Consider the following 16,158-nt stretch of genomic DNA (forward strand, 5'->3'; position numbering starts at 1 on the left):
CTTCCGTTCGACAATCTCTCCGGCATTGGAACCATCATCTGTTTTCTCTTCGGTAACCTTCGGTCACGCTCTCGGTTGATTTTTCTCTAGTCGGCACACTCATTTCCTCCGTTACCCAGGCGGCAAAGTGGCTGGCTGCTTCCCAAAACAAATACACATGTGCAGCTTGGCACTTGTGCTGTACGTAATAAGTCATGTGACGTGACGCTGCGGCTGTGATTGCTTCGGCTCTGCACTACTTAATTTGGATTGGCTGTTTGTTTGTTTTTTAAGAGGACAAGAGCGGTGAGGTCTATCGCAATAGTTTAATTTTTCTATGGAGAAAAAGTTATTTCGCAATACATATCGTTATCGTTCTATCGCCCAGCTCTATTCATACCTATGTGTCCCTGTCCTCTATCAGTGCGCCCCAGTGCAGCTGTGGCTACAATGTAGCTTGCCATTGCCAGTGTGTGAATGTGTGTGTGAATGGGTGAATGACTGAATGTAGTGTAAAGCGCTTTGGGGTCCGTAGGGACTAAGTAAAGCGCTATACAAATGCAGGCCATTTACCATTTACCATTTATATGGGAACCATATGTGACAGTAAGATTATATGAATCACAAAAATTTTTTTTTAACTTATCCCAATTCCCAGAACTTATATCTACATTAACCAGCATCAGATGCTGAGTATTAGAGAAAATTGTATTTAATCTTAGACAATGGTAGAAATAACACCCAAAAAATCTCGAGTAGAATTAAATCCCACACATTCAAAATTCAGGTGAAGAAAGAAGGTAAGGAAACTGAGGCGACATTTCACATTTCACGACTCACCAAAAATGGACAATGGAAGAAAAAGACTGTACTCCATTAGCCTCCACAGTAAGCAGATCTCAGTCCAATAAAACATCAACGGGATGTGCTTGAATGGGGAATTTGGATGAGCAGCTGAGAAATCTGCAGCAAAATCTGTGGAATATTTTCACTGCCTTCTTGTGGTTCTCACATATACACACACGGGCGGTCTTTATTCTTCCTTCCTTGTCTTCATGTCTCTTTGTTACCATCTGACTACACTTCTCCAATATGAACGACATTCCAATGTCCTTGCTGTATATCCTGGTGGTGAAGGTCAGTGAATCAATGTCTCATTCACTCTTGGCATACAGCTTGATGTCATCCATGTGGCCACCCAAAACTGAAAAATAATGTACATTTAAAAAAAAAACTGACAGGAAAAGGTCTGGCAGACCCAAAGCCACAACTGAATCAGTGGACAGCTTGGAGGATAAACAGCTCAAAGGACAACAGCTTCAAGCACAGCAAGACAAAGGTCCAAGCTATGCCAGAACTACCTCAGGAAAAAAGAACAAGACGGTAAACATGAAAATATGAGCGGCCAGCACAGTCTCCAGACTAAAACCCCATCGAGCTGATTTGGGATGAACTGGAAAGTGGAACTTAGGCAGGCAAAGCAACCTACAAGTGCCACATTTATGAGAACTTCTGCAAGAGATATGGGAATAACTTTCTGAAGACTTTTTGATTTCTATTGTAGAAGTAATGCCACGGATGTGTTCAGTTGTTATATCTGCCAAAGGTGGCTCCTTTGATGAGTCAAAAGTTTAGAATACGTTTTGGTCTATAAACTGATTCCATGATTTCTTTTTTAAACTCCAATTACTTATTTCTACTATGCTTTCATTTCAAAGCGCAATGAAACATTAAACTTAAAATTTTCAATAAAAAACTGGAAAAACTGCGGTGTTCTAAAACATTTTACCAGTAGTGTATATGAACCATTTAAGGTGCATGCTCAGTGAGAATAGCCCCACCAAGGCTTGAGATGGAGAAATACTGGATCCAGTAATCAGTACAGTTGCAAACATCCAAAAGAAGAGTTGTAAGCATGAAGACTTGGATAGTGCCAGGCCCTGACATTATTCACACCTCAGGGCTTAAGAAACTAACTACACTTCATAAGCATCTGGCAGCACAAATTAGCTTCTACTAAGCTACTAATGGATGAGACACACCCAGCATGGCTTGCCGAATACGGGACAATCCTGATCTCCAAGGCTCTCCAGAAGAGATTTGTTCAACTACTGGACAAAAAGTCTGCCTCAGAACAACATAGAAACTCCTGTCAAGCAGCAAAGGAGGAAATAGAAGCTAAGATCCTGTGGGACTTCCAGATACAGATGGACAAACTGGTGATGGGTAACCAACTGGACATAGTAGAGATGGGCAAGCAGAGGGAAATGGTTGTAGTGATAGATGTCTTTGTTTTTAGTTTTTTGCAATTTTTGTTTTTGTACTATTGCTGTGTGATTTATCATTGACTGCTTTCAGAACTACACATGATTATTTGCAGCAAGCAGATTGCTAATGCTATCCATCAAGTCTGCAGCCTATGACCTAACCTCAGCTAATGCCAGCTAACAATGTTAGCTCGGTGGTGAGTAATAGCAATAAATCACACAACAATAGAACATTGAAGATACTGAAGTGACATATAACCCTGGTAGCTACCACAACTAAAACAAGGTAGTTGCAGTAGGCTAACGTTAGTTTTTAAAAAAGAAATTACTTCCAGATATTTCTTTAGGGTTGGAATCTTTTGAGACTGAGAGCAGCTTGGTTGCTGGCAAAGAGAGTTTGCATTGAACAGTTAGATTTCGCCCATCCCTTTAAATATGAAGTGGTGTTGGAATTTCCAAGTAAGAAATGCATTCTTGCCCGTGCCCTACTGGCTCTGTTGTGCTGGCTTCGGGTCCATTGTGCAGCAAACTCCACCAGCATTAGCAGGACGCTTACATTAGAACCTCTTATTCCATGTTTGTTTGGGTTTCCAGCAATGCGTGGAATTACCAAAATTACAGAGTGGAGGGAGAGGGGATAGCCTAACATATGAAACAGAAAAAGACTGCCATGTAATTTATTTCAACAAAGTAACTGGATTCGACTACCATTCCTCGGAGTTTCTCCTGTTTGGCTACAGCAGGCAATGAGGTGTGTTCAGGGTGCCTCTGTTAATTTGAGTTTCAATGAAAGTGCCATAAATAGGCATATACCTTTGTTTGTTTGGGTTCACTGTGATAAGAGTGTTATTGTAAACATGTTGCTGATTGTAATTGTTTTGTTTGGGTAGTTCTCACGACGATGATGATGACAACGCTGAGTGATCTTGTCGCTGAATGTTGAATAAATCATCTGTAAACAAGAACTTGTCCACATGGTGGTTGACGGGAGCTACAGGTACATGTATTCTGTTACTCCCCAACACTGCTCATCCCTCCCCTGGAGAGAAGGGAATTTCCCAGTAGCACTTAGTCAAACACAGTGTCCAGGAAAAACTAGCAGTGCCTAACCAGTCCAGGAGCTCGTCGACCTGAGGTATGAGGTGAGCGTCAAACTGTGACACATCAGTTACTTTTCCATAGTCCACATAGAACCATACTGACCCATCTTTGTTTACCACAAGAACTATGGGGCTACACCAAACACTGTGTGATTCATCTATTACTACCATCTCTAGCATATCAGCCAATTCCTTCCTTGCCTGTGTTCAGGCAATATTTTGGGCTGTGACCTCACCCCAGGGCGGATCTCAAAATGGTGCTCTACAAAAGTGGCGCTATCGGGCAGGGGAGAGAACCCATCTGCAAAGCACAGGATGGAGAGGCACAAGGACAACATTAATAGGCCCAGTCAGCCATTGGATTCAGACCAAGAATGTTTTTGCTGTGACGATTCACCACTACATCACTGTACTGCCCTTCTGCAGAGATTCTCAACTGAAATTATTTTTTTGATAAAATGTCTCTTTCTAACAATTTACAAGATGCCAAAAAAGTAGTGATAAAAATACACTTTCAGTTTACTGTTGCCCTTTAAAAATGTCATGCAATACTTGTGTCATCTGATGTACTGATGTACAGTTTGTGTCTCTATCATGAAGGCTGAAAGCTGCAAGAATTTTAATGATATGATCTATTTATTTGTGTATTTATGTATGAATGTGTGTATATATTTACAACACAGGTCTGACCTGATGACCAATGGGGACTTCAACCCACAAAATGACCAATTCCCTAACTTTCCTACTTGGGACTCCAACCCAATTTCACTGTTTTCCTTTTCCTTGGGACTCCAACCCAGTACTGCAACTTACAAACTTCCATTATTATTACTTCAACTTTCAAACCTCATGAGATTTTTACCAAAATCAAAACAGACATTTACCAGCAATTTTTACTGATAAGATTTTTAATTTTATCATTTAATTCAGCACACTTCGGATAAAATCAACAGGCCTGTGCCTACCTCTTTTATAAAGGCGCCTGTCCACTCAGTTCAATTGCCGGGTCACGCCTGGCCGTCTGACCACCACGGAGCACCAAATTTCTCCATCTACACCTCCAACTCTCTCCCTCCTCAACCACCGGACGAGCCCCCAAATGTTAAGGGTTCAATATTGAGGACGAGAGTAAAAACAACCATGGTCCAGAAGAGCTTGGTCAAACAATTGATTTTAATGAACACGCGTGGGAGATGAACACTGTACGCAGACAGCATCGATCTCACTCGAACAATAGACAATAAGTTGTTTTTATACCATCAGGGAAATTTATAACGCCCCCTCATGCGTTAAGCAGATACAATATATGCATACGTCAAACCAAAACCACAATGACTTTTAACACAGTTTTAAAAAGCAACATCGCCTCGTCTCCATGCCAGGTGTCTTCCTGTCGCTGCTGGACGCTCGCTTATCATCTGGAACATCAGGCACACATTCTGCAACAAACTGTTCTTTTGCAGGCACAATTTTGCAGTTGCAAGCTTTTACAAAATATTATTTGAACCTTCACCTACCCCTGAGTCTAACTGCTGTGTAAGTGTGTGTATGTGTACGTGTGTGTATGTGTGTGTGTGTGTGTGGCTCGACCTCACACGAATTTTGTCTTATGAGAAGAGAGGCCAATTCTCATGTGTATAATAACCTAACTGAAACTATATCTGTAATATGTTGAATAAATGTTTTAATCAAGAACCACTACTAAAAGCTTAATCAAAAGATTTAAATGAATAAAGGACAATAATGAATAACCTGGTTATTCAAATAGCATCCTCCCAACAGCTCCTCAAAGTAACTTACACTAGTGCTTTAGTTTCACTTTCACAAACACGCTCAAAAGCCTGCAGTTTCGTGTCTACTTTGCACAGAGTGTACTCAGAGTTAGGCCCTTCTTTTATAACCCAACAGAATTAGCACATACACATTTAAGATTATAACAAGCATTCAAAAGCATTTAAGATTATTGATTTAACTCAACAGTTTAAAATGGTTATAACTGCACCTGTAATAAAGGCTAATTGGGTACCAATATGCTTAAACATCTGAATGCAATATCAATATTAATTATTAATGCAATGGTAATGATGATGATTATTAACAATAGCAGCAAAAATTTCTCTAATCCCCACATTACTTATTTGTGGCATACACAATTTCAGGGAGATCTATCAAACAGGTTCCAGAAACCTTTTCATTTCACAATCCAGCAAGGCCAGCAAGGAATGAAAAACAGAAATTGGAAATACGAGCTATTATTTTTCTAAAATCCATGTAATTATATTGGTTATTTCAGGTTTATTTTTACATTGTAGAATTTTAATTGATTCTCAGAAGAAGAGTTTATAAATCAATCTTACATTTAGAGTATCCCTGTTACAGAATTTCTCTGAAAAAAAAAACAGACACAGTGAAAACAAATATTTCATCACAGTAATCACTGTTTCCGGCTTAAGATAAAGGTTTTCTTGTCATGTAGAATTCCATTACTGTCTTCTTTACCAAAACCTTATGGGAAGCAACAATCAACAGTTTGGAGAGGAATTATCATGGCTGTTGTTAAAGAATGGAGATTCAAAGTGATTAATGAAAAGTAATATTTTATGGCAATTAAAATGATTAAAGCTGGAAGGTTTTTTGCTGTTAGTCTGAATTGCACCAGGAATGAGGTGGCAAAGAAGATGAGAAGCAAACTGCATTAGTAAGTTGAGGAGAACTGTATTAAAATGCAAATGTACATCTGTTAATAGTTCTTCAAAAACCAATAATCCCCTACAGTCAGTCATGTGTCAAAATGGTTAATGGAAAAATATCCCAGAGGCACGCAAGGTCCTTTTCCATTCCGCTTTTGATTAAAGCAGAAATTCTCTTCAGGGAAAAGCACAGTTTAGGTCAGGATGGGATTGGCAAAGATGGCTTAATGTGGGCAGGAACCCAAATTCATTGTTCTGAAGCCCCTATTTCACAGAAACGTGTTTCTTCTCAAGGGAGGAACTCTTGTCACGAACATGACACAATACCAGGATTTATATCAGATCTGCAGTCATTACCAGCATTTTTCATACAGCTGAAAAGGACCCAACCTGTTCTAAAAAAAAAACACTGACATGAAATAACGTTATGTATTGATAAATACATAACGGTAAGGATTTTTTTAGTCCGAAGACCAGTAATTTTTTTTTTTTTTTGTAATTGTGATTATAAAGCCAGAAAAGTGAAAGTTGTTGGTTTTAAAGATTAGGCAAATAAATAGGCATATTACATAAGTGATATTATATAGTAGCTGTGGAAAATATATTCTGTAAAAGTATATTAGCAAATGTCATATTAATCCAGCAGCTAATAAAACGTGCACAATCATAGGTTATTATTATAAGTGATCTGCTTGTAACAGCATACGTGCCTGCACAGAACAGGATGTGCTCAGGATGTGCTATATACATCATGGGCCCCATAGTGAGAACAACAGGAAACAGCTGGGGTGAGAGACAGTTGAGATAGCTTTCTAAGGGTTATAGAAGATTACCAAAAAAGGAATTATATCTAACTGTCACTAAGTGTGTGTAACTGATGCATGTTATGTTATCTGCCTACTCATGAAGGGGCGTGAACCCTGACATATAAAACTGTGTATCTAAGTGCTTACTCTTTGAGATAGACACGGAAGGTGGTATTATGTACATCTCCACATGCATGTGCTAAATAAATGATTGTTGATTGACTGGACCTGCTCTAAGTATTAGTTGTTTGTTCTCAGCCCAACATCAAAGAATACGGGACATAGCATAGTCAACCTACCTGCATAGTTAAAAAACAATATATTTTAGCATTCATATTATTATAATACATCAATCATATACTTTTTTTTTACTTTGTCTGGATTATAATCACAAAGCCTTAACACAATCAGAACTGCAACTGAACTCAATTTATTGTGTTTGATGGACCGCAATTGTATAAAATAGATCCATACATTAAGCTTCTGTCAAATGTATTGTATTTTGCAATAAATGATGATATTTTCTTTTTGCCTTGTGGGGTACAGTGAGTAAATGTTATTAATTGGTACACTACTATCTCAAAAAAGATTGGCACCTTATCTTGTATTTAGAGAAAAAGGTCCCCAGGGAATGCAAATGTGCGAGTGTCACTGTGAAGCCTCAAGTCTGGAATTTCAAATGTTACCATTTTTTTTCCTTTCTTTCTTTTTTTTCATTAGATATGGACACAATGGCAGAGCTGAGGAGTTGGTAACTAAGGCTGCAGCTCAATACCTTGGATAGCGGAGTATATCCAAGCTTGTGATCAACCAGAGTCCTAGAAAGAGTTATAATCACTCTTAGACTATCACAACTGTTCTTATTGTCTTGGAACAACTGTAAAGACATAATTTTCTTGGGGATTGATAAAGTATTTTGATTCTGATTCTAACAAGGGGAAGTTTTCTTTAGAAGCATTGTTTGAATTTATTCCTAAATTGACTACAACAAAATTATACTAACTGAACATTCTATCTTGTGAGGCAAGTAAAAAAGTAATTTTAAAAAATTGAATACGCTGTTAAGTAGACTGAAAATGGTGACCTCTTACTACAGAGTCCATTTCTTATCTTAAACTAACTGATCAAAAGTGAAGTGGTTAGTTTTCTAGTTTAAAATGCTGACACTGGAGAGAAGGGAAGGCTCTGACAATCCAGACAAATAAAACCAACCAAGACAAATAAATGTAACCAATAGACAGAATTTAGATGTTGACAAAATAAAGAGCAAAACAAGCAAGCACATGACGATACTGTTCTGTATGTTGCATGGCTGCCTTTTCATGTCATCATTAAACTGCAGTTACCAAATGTCAGTGTAATAAAAAAGATCAGACATACAAATTTGCTTTCTTTTGTTGCACTAACATATTTCTCATTTCAAGCGTCTGATAAGATACACAATGTATGTGTAAACAGTGCCAACAACACCATGTACAGTTCTATTCTTTGCCATAAGAGTGTGGTGAGTTCTTGGCTATGAAACTGTAAGAGGGTAATGATTATACTGTTTTCAACAATACAAATCCAGAGATTTATTAGCTCTGAGAATCTTTCTTTTTGTAATTCAGGTATACTAATGCTCTGTGTACATAGACTGTGGTTGTATATACTGTGATTCCTGCTTCGCAGTTGGTATGACATGTGCTTATGTGCTTTATTAATAGTCAGAATTAATGAAAATAAAATCAGGAAATGTAACTAATCCCCACAGGGAAAATTCCTTTTTACCATGGGTCAAAATAAATTATATATAACCTAAAATGTAATAAAAGAATTTAAAACAACTAACAAATATTTTATGGTATCAAATGCAAAGAAAAACGGAGTAGAAAATGGCTCTCAAAGGAAAGCTGGGGCTCAGGAATTAGCATGAATTGTGTGTTTATGGAAAGGTCAAATGTCAGTGAGCGAGATAGTGTCCTAAATTGCCCCAGGATATAGTTACAGAGTGCTTAACGGACATAGAATAAATGGTTATGTGAATGTGTGGGTGAATAAGGATTATGATAGAAAGAGCTTTGAATTTGTATATAAGTACCTGTACATTTACAATAAAGTAACAGTAGCATAGTACCACAGAAACTGAAAGACGTAACAACCTAACAACAAAAATGGAAGCACAGCTAGTAATTTTTCTTTTAAATAATTTTAAAAGAAAAACAAGGTGTTGCATGACAAAACTGAAGTAGTGGCAAACTTGTGAGATATAAGAGTGACTTATGACGATCACTTTAGGTGCATTTGTATGTAAGAGATCAGGCCATTAGGTGGGTTTTTAGTTTTATTTTTTTAAAGGCCTCCATATCATTATAATGCCTGTTAATTCTGAGAACAATTATAACAATTGTATTAAACAGCTTATACTGTTTTTTTTTTTTCCTTAAGCAATTGTGCTTCATTAAAAAACTGATTAGTGTCTAGTGTCAGTTGGAATTAAGAAGTTCTGCTTTTTTATATATTTGCTTCTACACTGATGGTATTTCGTTTATACTCTCCCTTGCTTGTTAAAACTGAGGATTGAGGGTAAAGTTTTGGGAGGCAGCTTCTTAATGAGGACAGCTATAAAAGTACCCCACAGACCTCCAATGAAAACACAAACCTGGCATCCACTTTAATTACTGATAAATTGTGAGCCAGCAAAAGGCAATGGATTTCCCTTCCCTAGAGGCTCTAATCTGTTTAAAGCTGAGTACTGATCCTAACTGCCGAGTTGGAGGATTTGATAGCAGGTGCCACTGTGAAGTCCCACAACAGACGCTATCAGTCTTGCATCCCAATCTCCACATCTCCCGGGGACTGAATTACAAGCTTGCCTCTGTGTGTCCAAATTTCTGCCATGTCTGATCATTCAAATCTGCTTGATCACACATGGCACTAGATTAATTATAGTCAGGCACGCTGCTTATGTGTTCTTATGTTGTCCCTGTTAGTGTGAAGGAAATGTCGAGACAGACTGTTTACACATGCACTGTTTGTACACTGCACAAATGTGAAAATCCAAAGCTGTTTAATTTAGCACAGTGCACACTAAGTGCTTAATCAGTCATTTCTTTAGCCTCAGGAAAAACACAATATTGTATACTGCTCAAAAAAATATTAGTAAACCCATAAAGATAATTAATTGCTACTAAAGATTATTACCGTTAACTACTTCATTGCATTATAATACATAAAAACTGTCTTATTGCAGAGTGTCACGCTAAAGTGTAATAAGAATCTCTGCAGTTTCTTGTTACATTTTAACATGATAATCTCTGTAGTTTCCATTTTAATGTCAAATTCATAACAAATTATCTGCATTCGCTGATTGTGACACATTTGTCACACATTCTAGAAAACTGTCAGTATAACCTGTCATTCAGTATAATCTGGTTTCTGTTTTCAGATCTACATCCACCAACTAACTCTATTATAACAGATATGTATCATATGTATGTCGATAATTTACAGTCTGTCAGGGTCTCTGGGTCTTGGAACCAGGACAATGCATTTCTGTAAGGTTTTGTGATTCTTCATTTTTATATTAACATTTTGTAGGTTTCCTTTAAATTATATTCTATTCATTGTCAATTTATATTCAACTTAATCAAGGTTTTGGAATATTTAATTATCATTTGTGCCCTGTCTCTGTGGCTGTCCCCTTGGATACAGCAGCTGTCCCAGCAACGCAGCCCAGATAAACATAGGTTCTCTCCATCACTCTACACCAACCAAGCAAAATCCAATGCTGAGTGAGAAGGACTTGTTGCCTCCTGCTCTCTTCAAGTCTGGGGGAAAAAAAAGACTATGCTGTGCCACAAAATCTGTAGAGACTAAGAATGATAGTTTTATTCCTGAGATGGCTGATTATAACAAATTCTCTTCTGTCTCCATGCCAGACTTTGTTTTCAGTTTCTGAACCGGCCACTACTTGTTTAATTTCCAAGCCTGATAATAGGCCCTTTTCTGGGAGGCAGTGGGGGGTAGAGCTTACAACCCAGCGCGGCGGTGTGGGAAGCCAGATCGGGCGCCCCACTTCCAGCTCTCCTCTCTGCTCTCTCCTATCTTGTCCCTTTTGTCTTACTCCTCTCTATCATAAGAGAGAAGGCTCCAGGCATCATAAGGCTACATAAATGTTAAAGATGTAAGTATTATTTCTCAGTTGCAGTGAATAGATAGAAGAAAATAAACTATAGAAACTAAACAGAAGAAAGAGAAATAATAATTTAACATAAACCAGTGACACACTCCGGGGCCTGATCAACCCTGGCAAGGCCTCCTTGGATGAGGGTGTATAGTGATAATGGCCAAAACACCCAATGAATCCATTGGGCGTTTAACCGGAGCCTGAGCCTGTGGGTCCCACATCTGATCTGAACCAGCACCTGAGCATCCAGTGACAGTGGGTCTTGCTCCACTTGAGCCAGAGGAAAAACTGGAATTGCCATCAAGATCAGCCATCAGCCATGCTACCAGAGGTATTCCATCACTTCCATCGACGTTCTTTCGTCAACGGCCTCTGACAAAGGGTTGCTGTTGCCATCACTGGCCACCTACCAAGTGATCACAAACCTGTGAACCTGCTCCCTCACCTTCACAGGCTTCCTTGAGATTTGCACCAATGGACTCCCGGTCGGCCTTCAGAGTTGCACCATCTGTGCCGCTGATCTCCAGAGTCCTGCATTTGGGACTCACGCAGCAGCCATGACATAGTCCTATTAGTTATTCTAGAGGTGTTTAATATATGTGTGACCAAACCTCAATAAGCACACACATATGTATTTATGAGATACCACCAATTCATTTAAAATTACATTTTTTGTGCCTCTCACTGTTGCTCATGTTTTAGGCAACAAATCTTGTGTTAGATGGGGTAGGACTCATCACACAGATATCCAAGATAATGGAGAAATATATAACATCTCCTTAATATCGTGAAAGCTTGAATTTTGAGTGAAACCTGAGTCTTTTCCTGTACTTTGTTGCAGTTCAGTTTATTATAATAAATTTTCCTTTGCCATTGTAGCCCATTGTCCTACAAAGATGGGTATGATGGTTTGCCACAAACCTTGAACAAATCATTACTGATTTAATTAACTCACACATACCAGAATTCAATTGATAAAATTTCTGATTTCTTTAATCCATCTTCATCCCCAAACCTTCCCCCAACCCAGTAAAGAAAATTTAAGTCAATACTTTTATTATATTTAGTCAGTTCTAAATCTTCTGTACATGATTTCTGTTTTCATGACATTCACACCTAGGGCTGCAACATCATTTTCTGTGTTAGAGGAACCAAGAACAAGCATAAATGGACTTTCAAGAGGACTTAGCAGAGGTGGTCAAAAACACAGCTCATGGGGCATATACAGAAGCAGCATAATTTGGATAAACTATGTACAATACAAACCATTCATACAAATTAAGCTCTAATATATAGAATTCAATACATTACATTTGCTATATTAATTGACAATGAACAAGTCTTATCCCCAAGAACCCACTGATCAGTCAGTTAATCCGGAATTTTGTCAGTTCAAAATATAGGCCAGTCATCTAACTGACTCAGTAGCTGGTTAAGTTCGTTATCGCAAAAAGCTCTCTGATGATGACCGAGGACTGATCATCTTACACTATCTGAAAGTCTGTTGTTAACAGGTTTTCTCAACTGACTGTAGAAGAAGCCAGCCTGGTAACCTCACTTATTAAACTACCTCACATTTCTAACAGCATCACACTCACATTTGAATCTTTGTTGTCATCCTCAGCCTCTTTTTCTAATAACATTTGAAGGATAGTTTTCATTCTTTTTAAACAAGGAGCTAATTTTTTTTCCATTATTCAGAATAAAACGCAGAGTGAAACTGGTACAGCAGGGGCAAACAGTCCATATACTATCAAGAGTTAATACACTGTATATTGAAATATGCTAAAAGAAAACAAGGTTATTAACATTCAGTTGGACTACAAGTGTGATGTAAAAATAACAACAAGAAAGAGCAGAGTTCAATAATGAACAATTCATACTAGTACTAACCCAAGATGACCCAAAGGCCATTGCTTTCGACAAAATTCAGCTGGAATAAATCATAATTAAGGGATAAAATTCTAACTGGTAATCCAAGGTTACTTTTAAGCAGTTTACAATTAGCACATTTTGTTAGAATTGAAAGTTGCTCTTTGCTCTTTCAGAAGATTGAACAGGGGAATCATTTGGGGAATCATTTGGGCATAGTTGACACTCTGATATGGACATGTTAAGGGACAGAAGGGCTAACATACAAATGTCTCTGGCCTGGATAGAAGTCCTAGTCTGTTCTCCACTCGACCACTATGTAGTTTGTGAGTGTATGGAAATGTCAGCCAGAGGGAAAGTAGGGAGTGTCACTGTGGTAGTTGTAGTCTGGACACACTTTCTGCACCAGTTTGTAGTCGGTGCTGTAGAAGGAAATGAAGATGCAGATGACTTTGAATGGTTTGGAGCAAAGCCAGGAGACATGGCTCTGAGTTTGCTCTTGGTAGCATGTCTTGGATGGGTCAAAGTTGCAGAGTGTGTTCTTGGCACCCTTCTCAACCTTCTCATATTCTATGCGACAGTTGAAGGACTTTGAGTCCTTGGCATCAATGACGGACTGCTGTGCTGCCACATCAAACTCAACTATCTTTGTTGGAGGGACCAAGCTAACAGACACATTGCCCTGCCCTGTGGAGTTGTGGCGAAAGTAGACACTGAAGGTGCCATTTCCATGATCTACAATCTTACCAGTGATTAGCAGGTTAAGTTTAACTGTCTTAATGTTTGAATGGAAGTCCCCCCAGCCAAACATCTTCTTAAACTTTCCTGTCTTGACCATAGGCCGCCGTTTAGCCCGTGGTCGTGAGTCCTGCAGGTCCGTGGAATTTCTCAGCCAATCCCAAAGATCCTGCTCCAAATAGGGCTCTGGAGTGTCATAGTGAAGATCCAAAGCTGTGCTGTTCTCCTTGCCTTGTAGAGTCTGTGATAGCAGCCTACTGATGGACATTTCCTTATTACTTTGTGTCCATATATGCTTAAGTGTGGATTTCAGATTTCCTGATTTGACAATGTCTGACTTTGAAGGATGAGCACTTGTAACCTGGGGAAGAGAGTAAAAAACATCTATTAGCTGAGAGTTTACATCAATATGAGGATGCTACGTTAGGATCTAGATATCTATGAAATGAGCAAATTGCAAATGAGAAAACATTCCTTTCACCAGGTGCATATCTACACCAGTTAGTCACAACGTTAAAAGTTTGAAAATTGAAAACGTGAAGAAAATATTCAAATTTAATGTTTTGTATTAAAACCTTGGACCCTGGTATTAATGTGGATGTTACTTTGACACATACCATCCAGAGAGTCCATACGCATCATAACACAACACCCAGAGGATCTTCTACCACACAACACCCTGTCCCTGCACCTTGGTCCTGGCTTGTAATGCCTGATGTGTCAGCGAGCTGTTCTGGCAGTACTCAGGGGATATACAAAATATTTGGCAGGATGTTTTAATTTTATGGCTGATCGATCTTCATGGTACTGTATGGAATGACATGCAGTGTTTACATGGAAGGTTTTGATGCATGCTCCATCATGTGGGTAAGGAAATCCCCAAAAAAATGTTTCTGTTCCCCTGGATAAACTGTACATTTGCTTAATGACTGAAAATGGCACCACTGATTAACAGAGGACTGTGGGGTCAGTTTCATGATCATATGCAAATTGTCATGGCTATTGATCAATGACCAAGAATACCATTCACATAGAGTTGGCGAATGGCTGCAGTCACAGCATTGTAAGATCCTTACAGACCAGGGAAGCAGAAGAACATCATATGAAAAAGGCTATGAGTAAATGTGGTTATCCCAGCTGGACATTTGTCAAAACTGGTAAGACACCTAAGGGTGCTCCAAGCGATCCAGGAGAGAAGGTCAACGGCTGCCCAGCCAAAACCCTTTATTGATCGCTTATGTGTCTGGTGTATCAGAACAGCTGAGATGCAGTTTCTCTAAACACAGCGTCTCTATAGATTTGAAACCCCCCAAAAACCCAGTGTAAAGTTCACCACAAGGATTGTGTCCCACTGGCAAATACTTTCTATGCCTCCTGTTTTTTAAAATGTGCAAAATGATGTTTCTTGAGGCAACTTTTTACAACTTGGCACTGTTAAAAAACAAATAAACAAACAAAAAAATCCTAAATTGTCAAACCTAAAAGTAGGCTACACATTTCATTTTTTACACCCGTGACACAACAGCCTATAGATAAAGCGTGGATGCTACATGCATATGTATTCTCATCATCACACAAAACCATCTAGAAGGTTTTACACACACTGTTAAAATAAGAATGCATCTGCACCGTAAAGATGTCCTCGACTGCCAGAAGGATGGAGATTTAAATCTGTATTATATATTAATTTTAAAGTAAACATCTAGCAATCCTTTTTTTATATGATTTATCTTTTGTTTTTGACAAATGTGAGTAATTTTTCTTCCCTTTCAAGCCTTTCCATGACTGACATGTACTATATACAGAGATCACATCTAACATAGTACTAAATAAATTACACTGAGAAATTGAGGTACAAAGTCTGTCTTTAATCAGCCAAGTCACTCCGGGTAAATAATGTGGTGATCCTCTCTCTTCTCTAATGACTTGAGGTTGACATTTGTATATTTTATTAAAACTGTTTTGTAGATTGTGGTACTGATGTTACATTTGCCAAATTGTAACACCAAATTCATTAAAAACTGACAATGAAAACACTGTTCAACCCTTCTGCTTTAAAATGAGCTGTCATACTAGAACCCACTTGTGTATGTAAGTGTGCTTATGATTAAAGTGACACTTTTTTTCAAATGGAAGAAACTTTTATTCCATCCATCCATTTTCTTGACCACATATCCAATTAAAGCCACAGGAAGACTGGACAGGGTGACAGCTAGGGCTGGGTATCGTCACTGATTCCTATAACTGATTCGATTCCGATTCACAAGATCCCGATTTGATTGGATTCGATTTTGCATTAGAACCCTGCAGTAGATCAAAAACTGAAGAAAGGTTTTATTAGAGACATAGCTTTTGTAATTTGGTATAATTTGTAAAAGTTTAAATTACACTGCACACAACGGTAGACTGGTGCGTAATAAGCAAGCAAATAATGCAGAGAACAGATTTTATTTATGCTTGTTCAGTGAATTTTGGTCAGAGGGTGATGAAAACTGCAGCTTCAGAATCTGTGAGATGTTGGCTTTTGCAAACATGCTG

General features: G+C 38.4%; 1 protein-coding gene across 1 annotated transcript in view; it reads right to left on the reverse strand.

The window, feature by feature from the left end:
- Positions 1 to 11,976: 11,976 nt before the first annotated feature.
- nxph1 (neurexophilin 1) overlaps positions 11,977 to 16,158 on the reverse strand; it is a 74,446-nt gene continuing 70,264 nt past the window's right edge. The window contains exon 2 of the mRNA XM_026155972.1: positions 11,977 to 13,981. Coding sequence (XP_026011757.1) covers positions 13,226 to 13,981 — 756 coding nt within the window. The 3' untranslated portion in view covers positions 11,977 to 13,225. The remainder of the gene's footprint in view (positions 13,982 to 16,158) is intronic.

Source organism: Astatotilapia calliptera, chromosome 22 (assembly GCF_900246225.1).
Source record: "Astatotilapia calliptera chromosome 22, fAstCal1.2, whole genome shotgun sequence".
Taxonomy (NCBI): Eukaryota; Metazoa; Chordata; class Actinopteri; order Cichliformes; family Cichlidae; genus Astatotilapia; species Astatotilapia calliptera.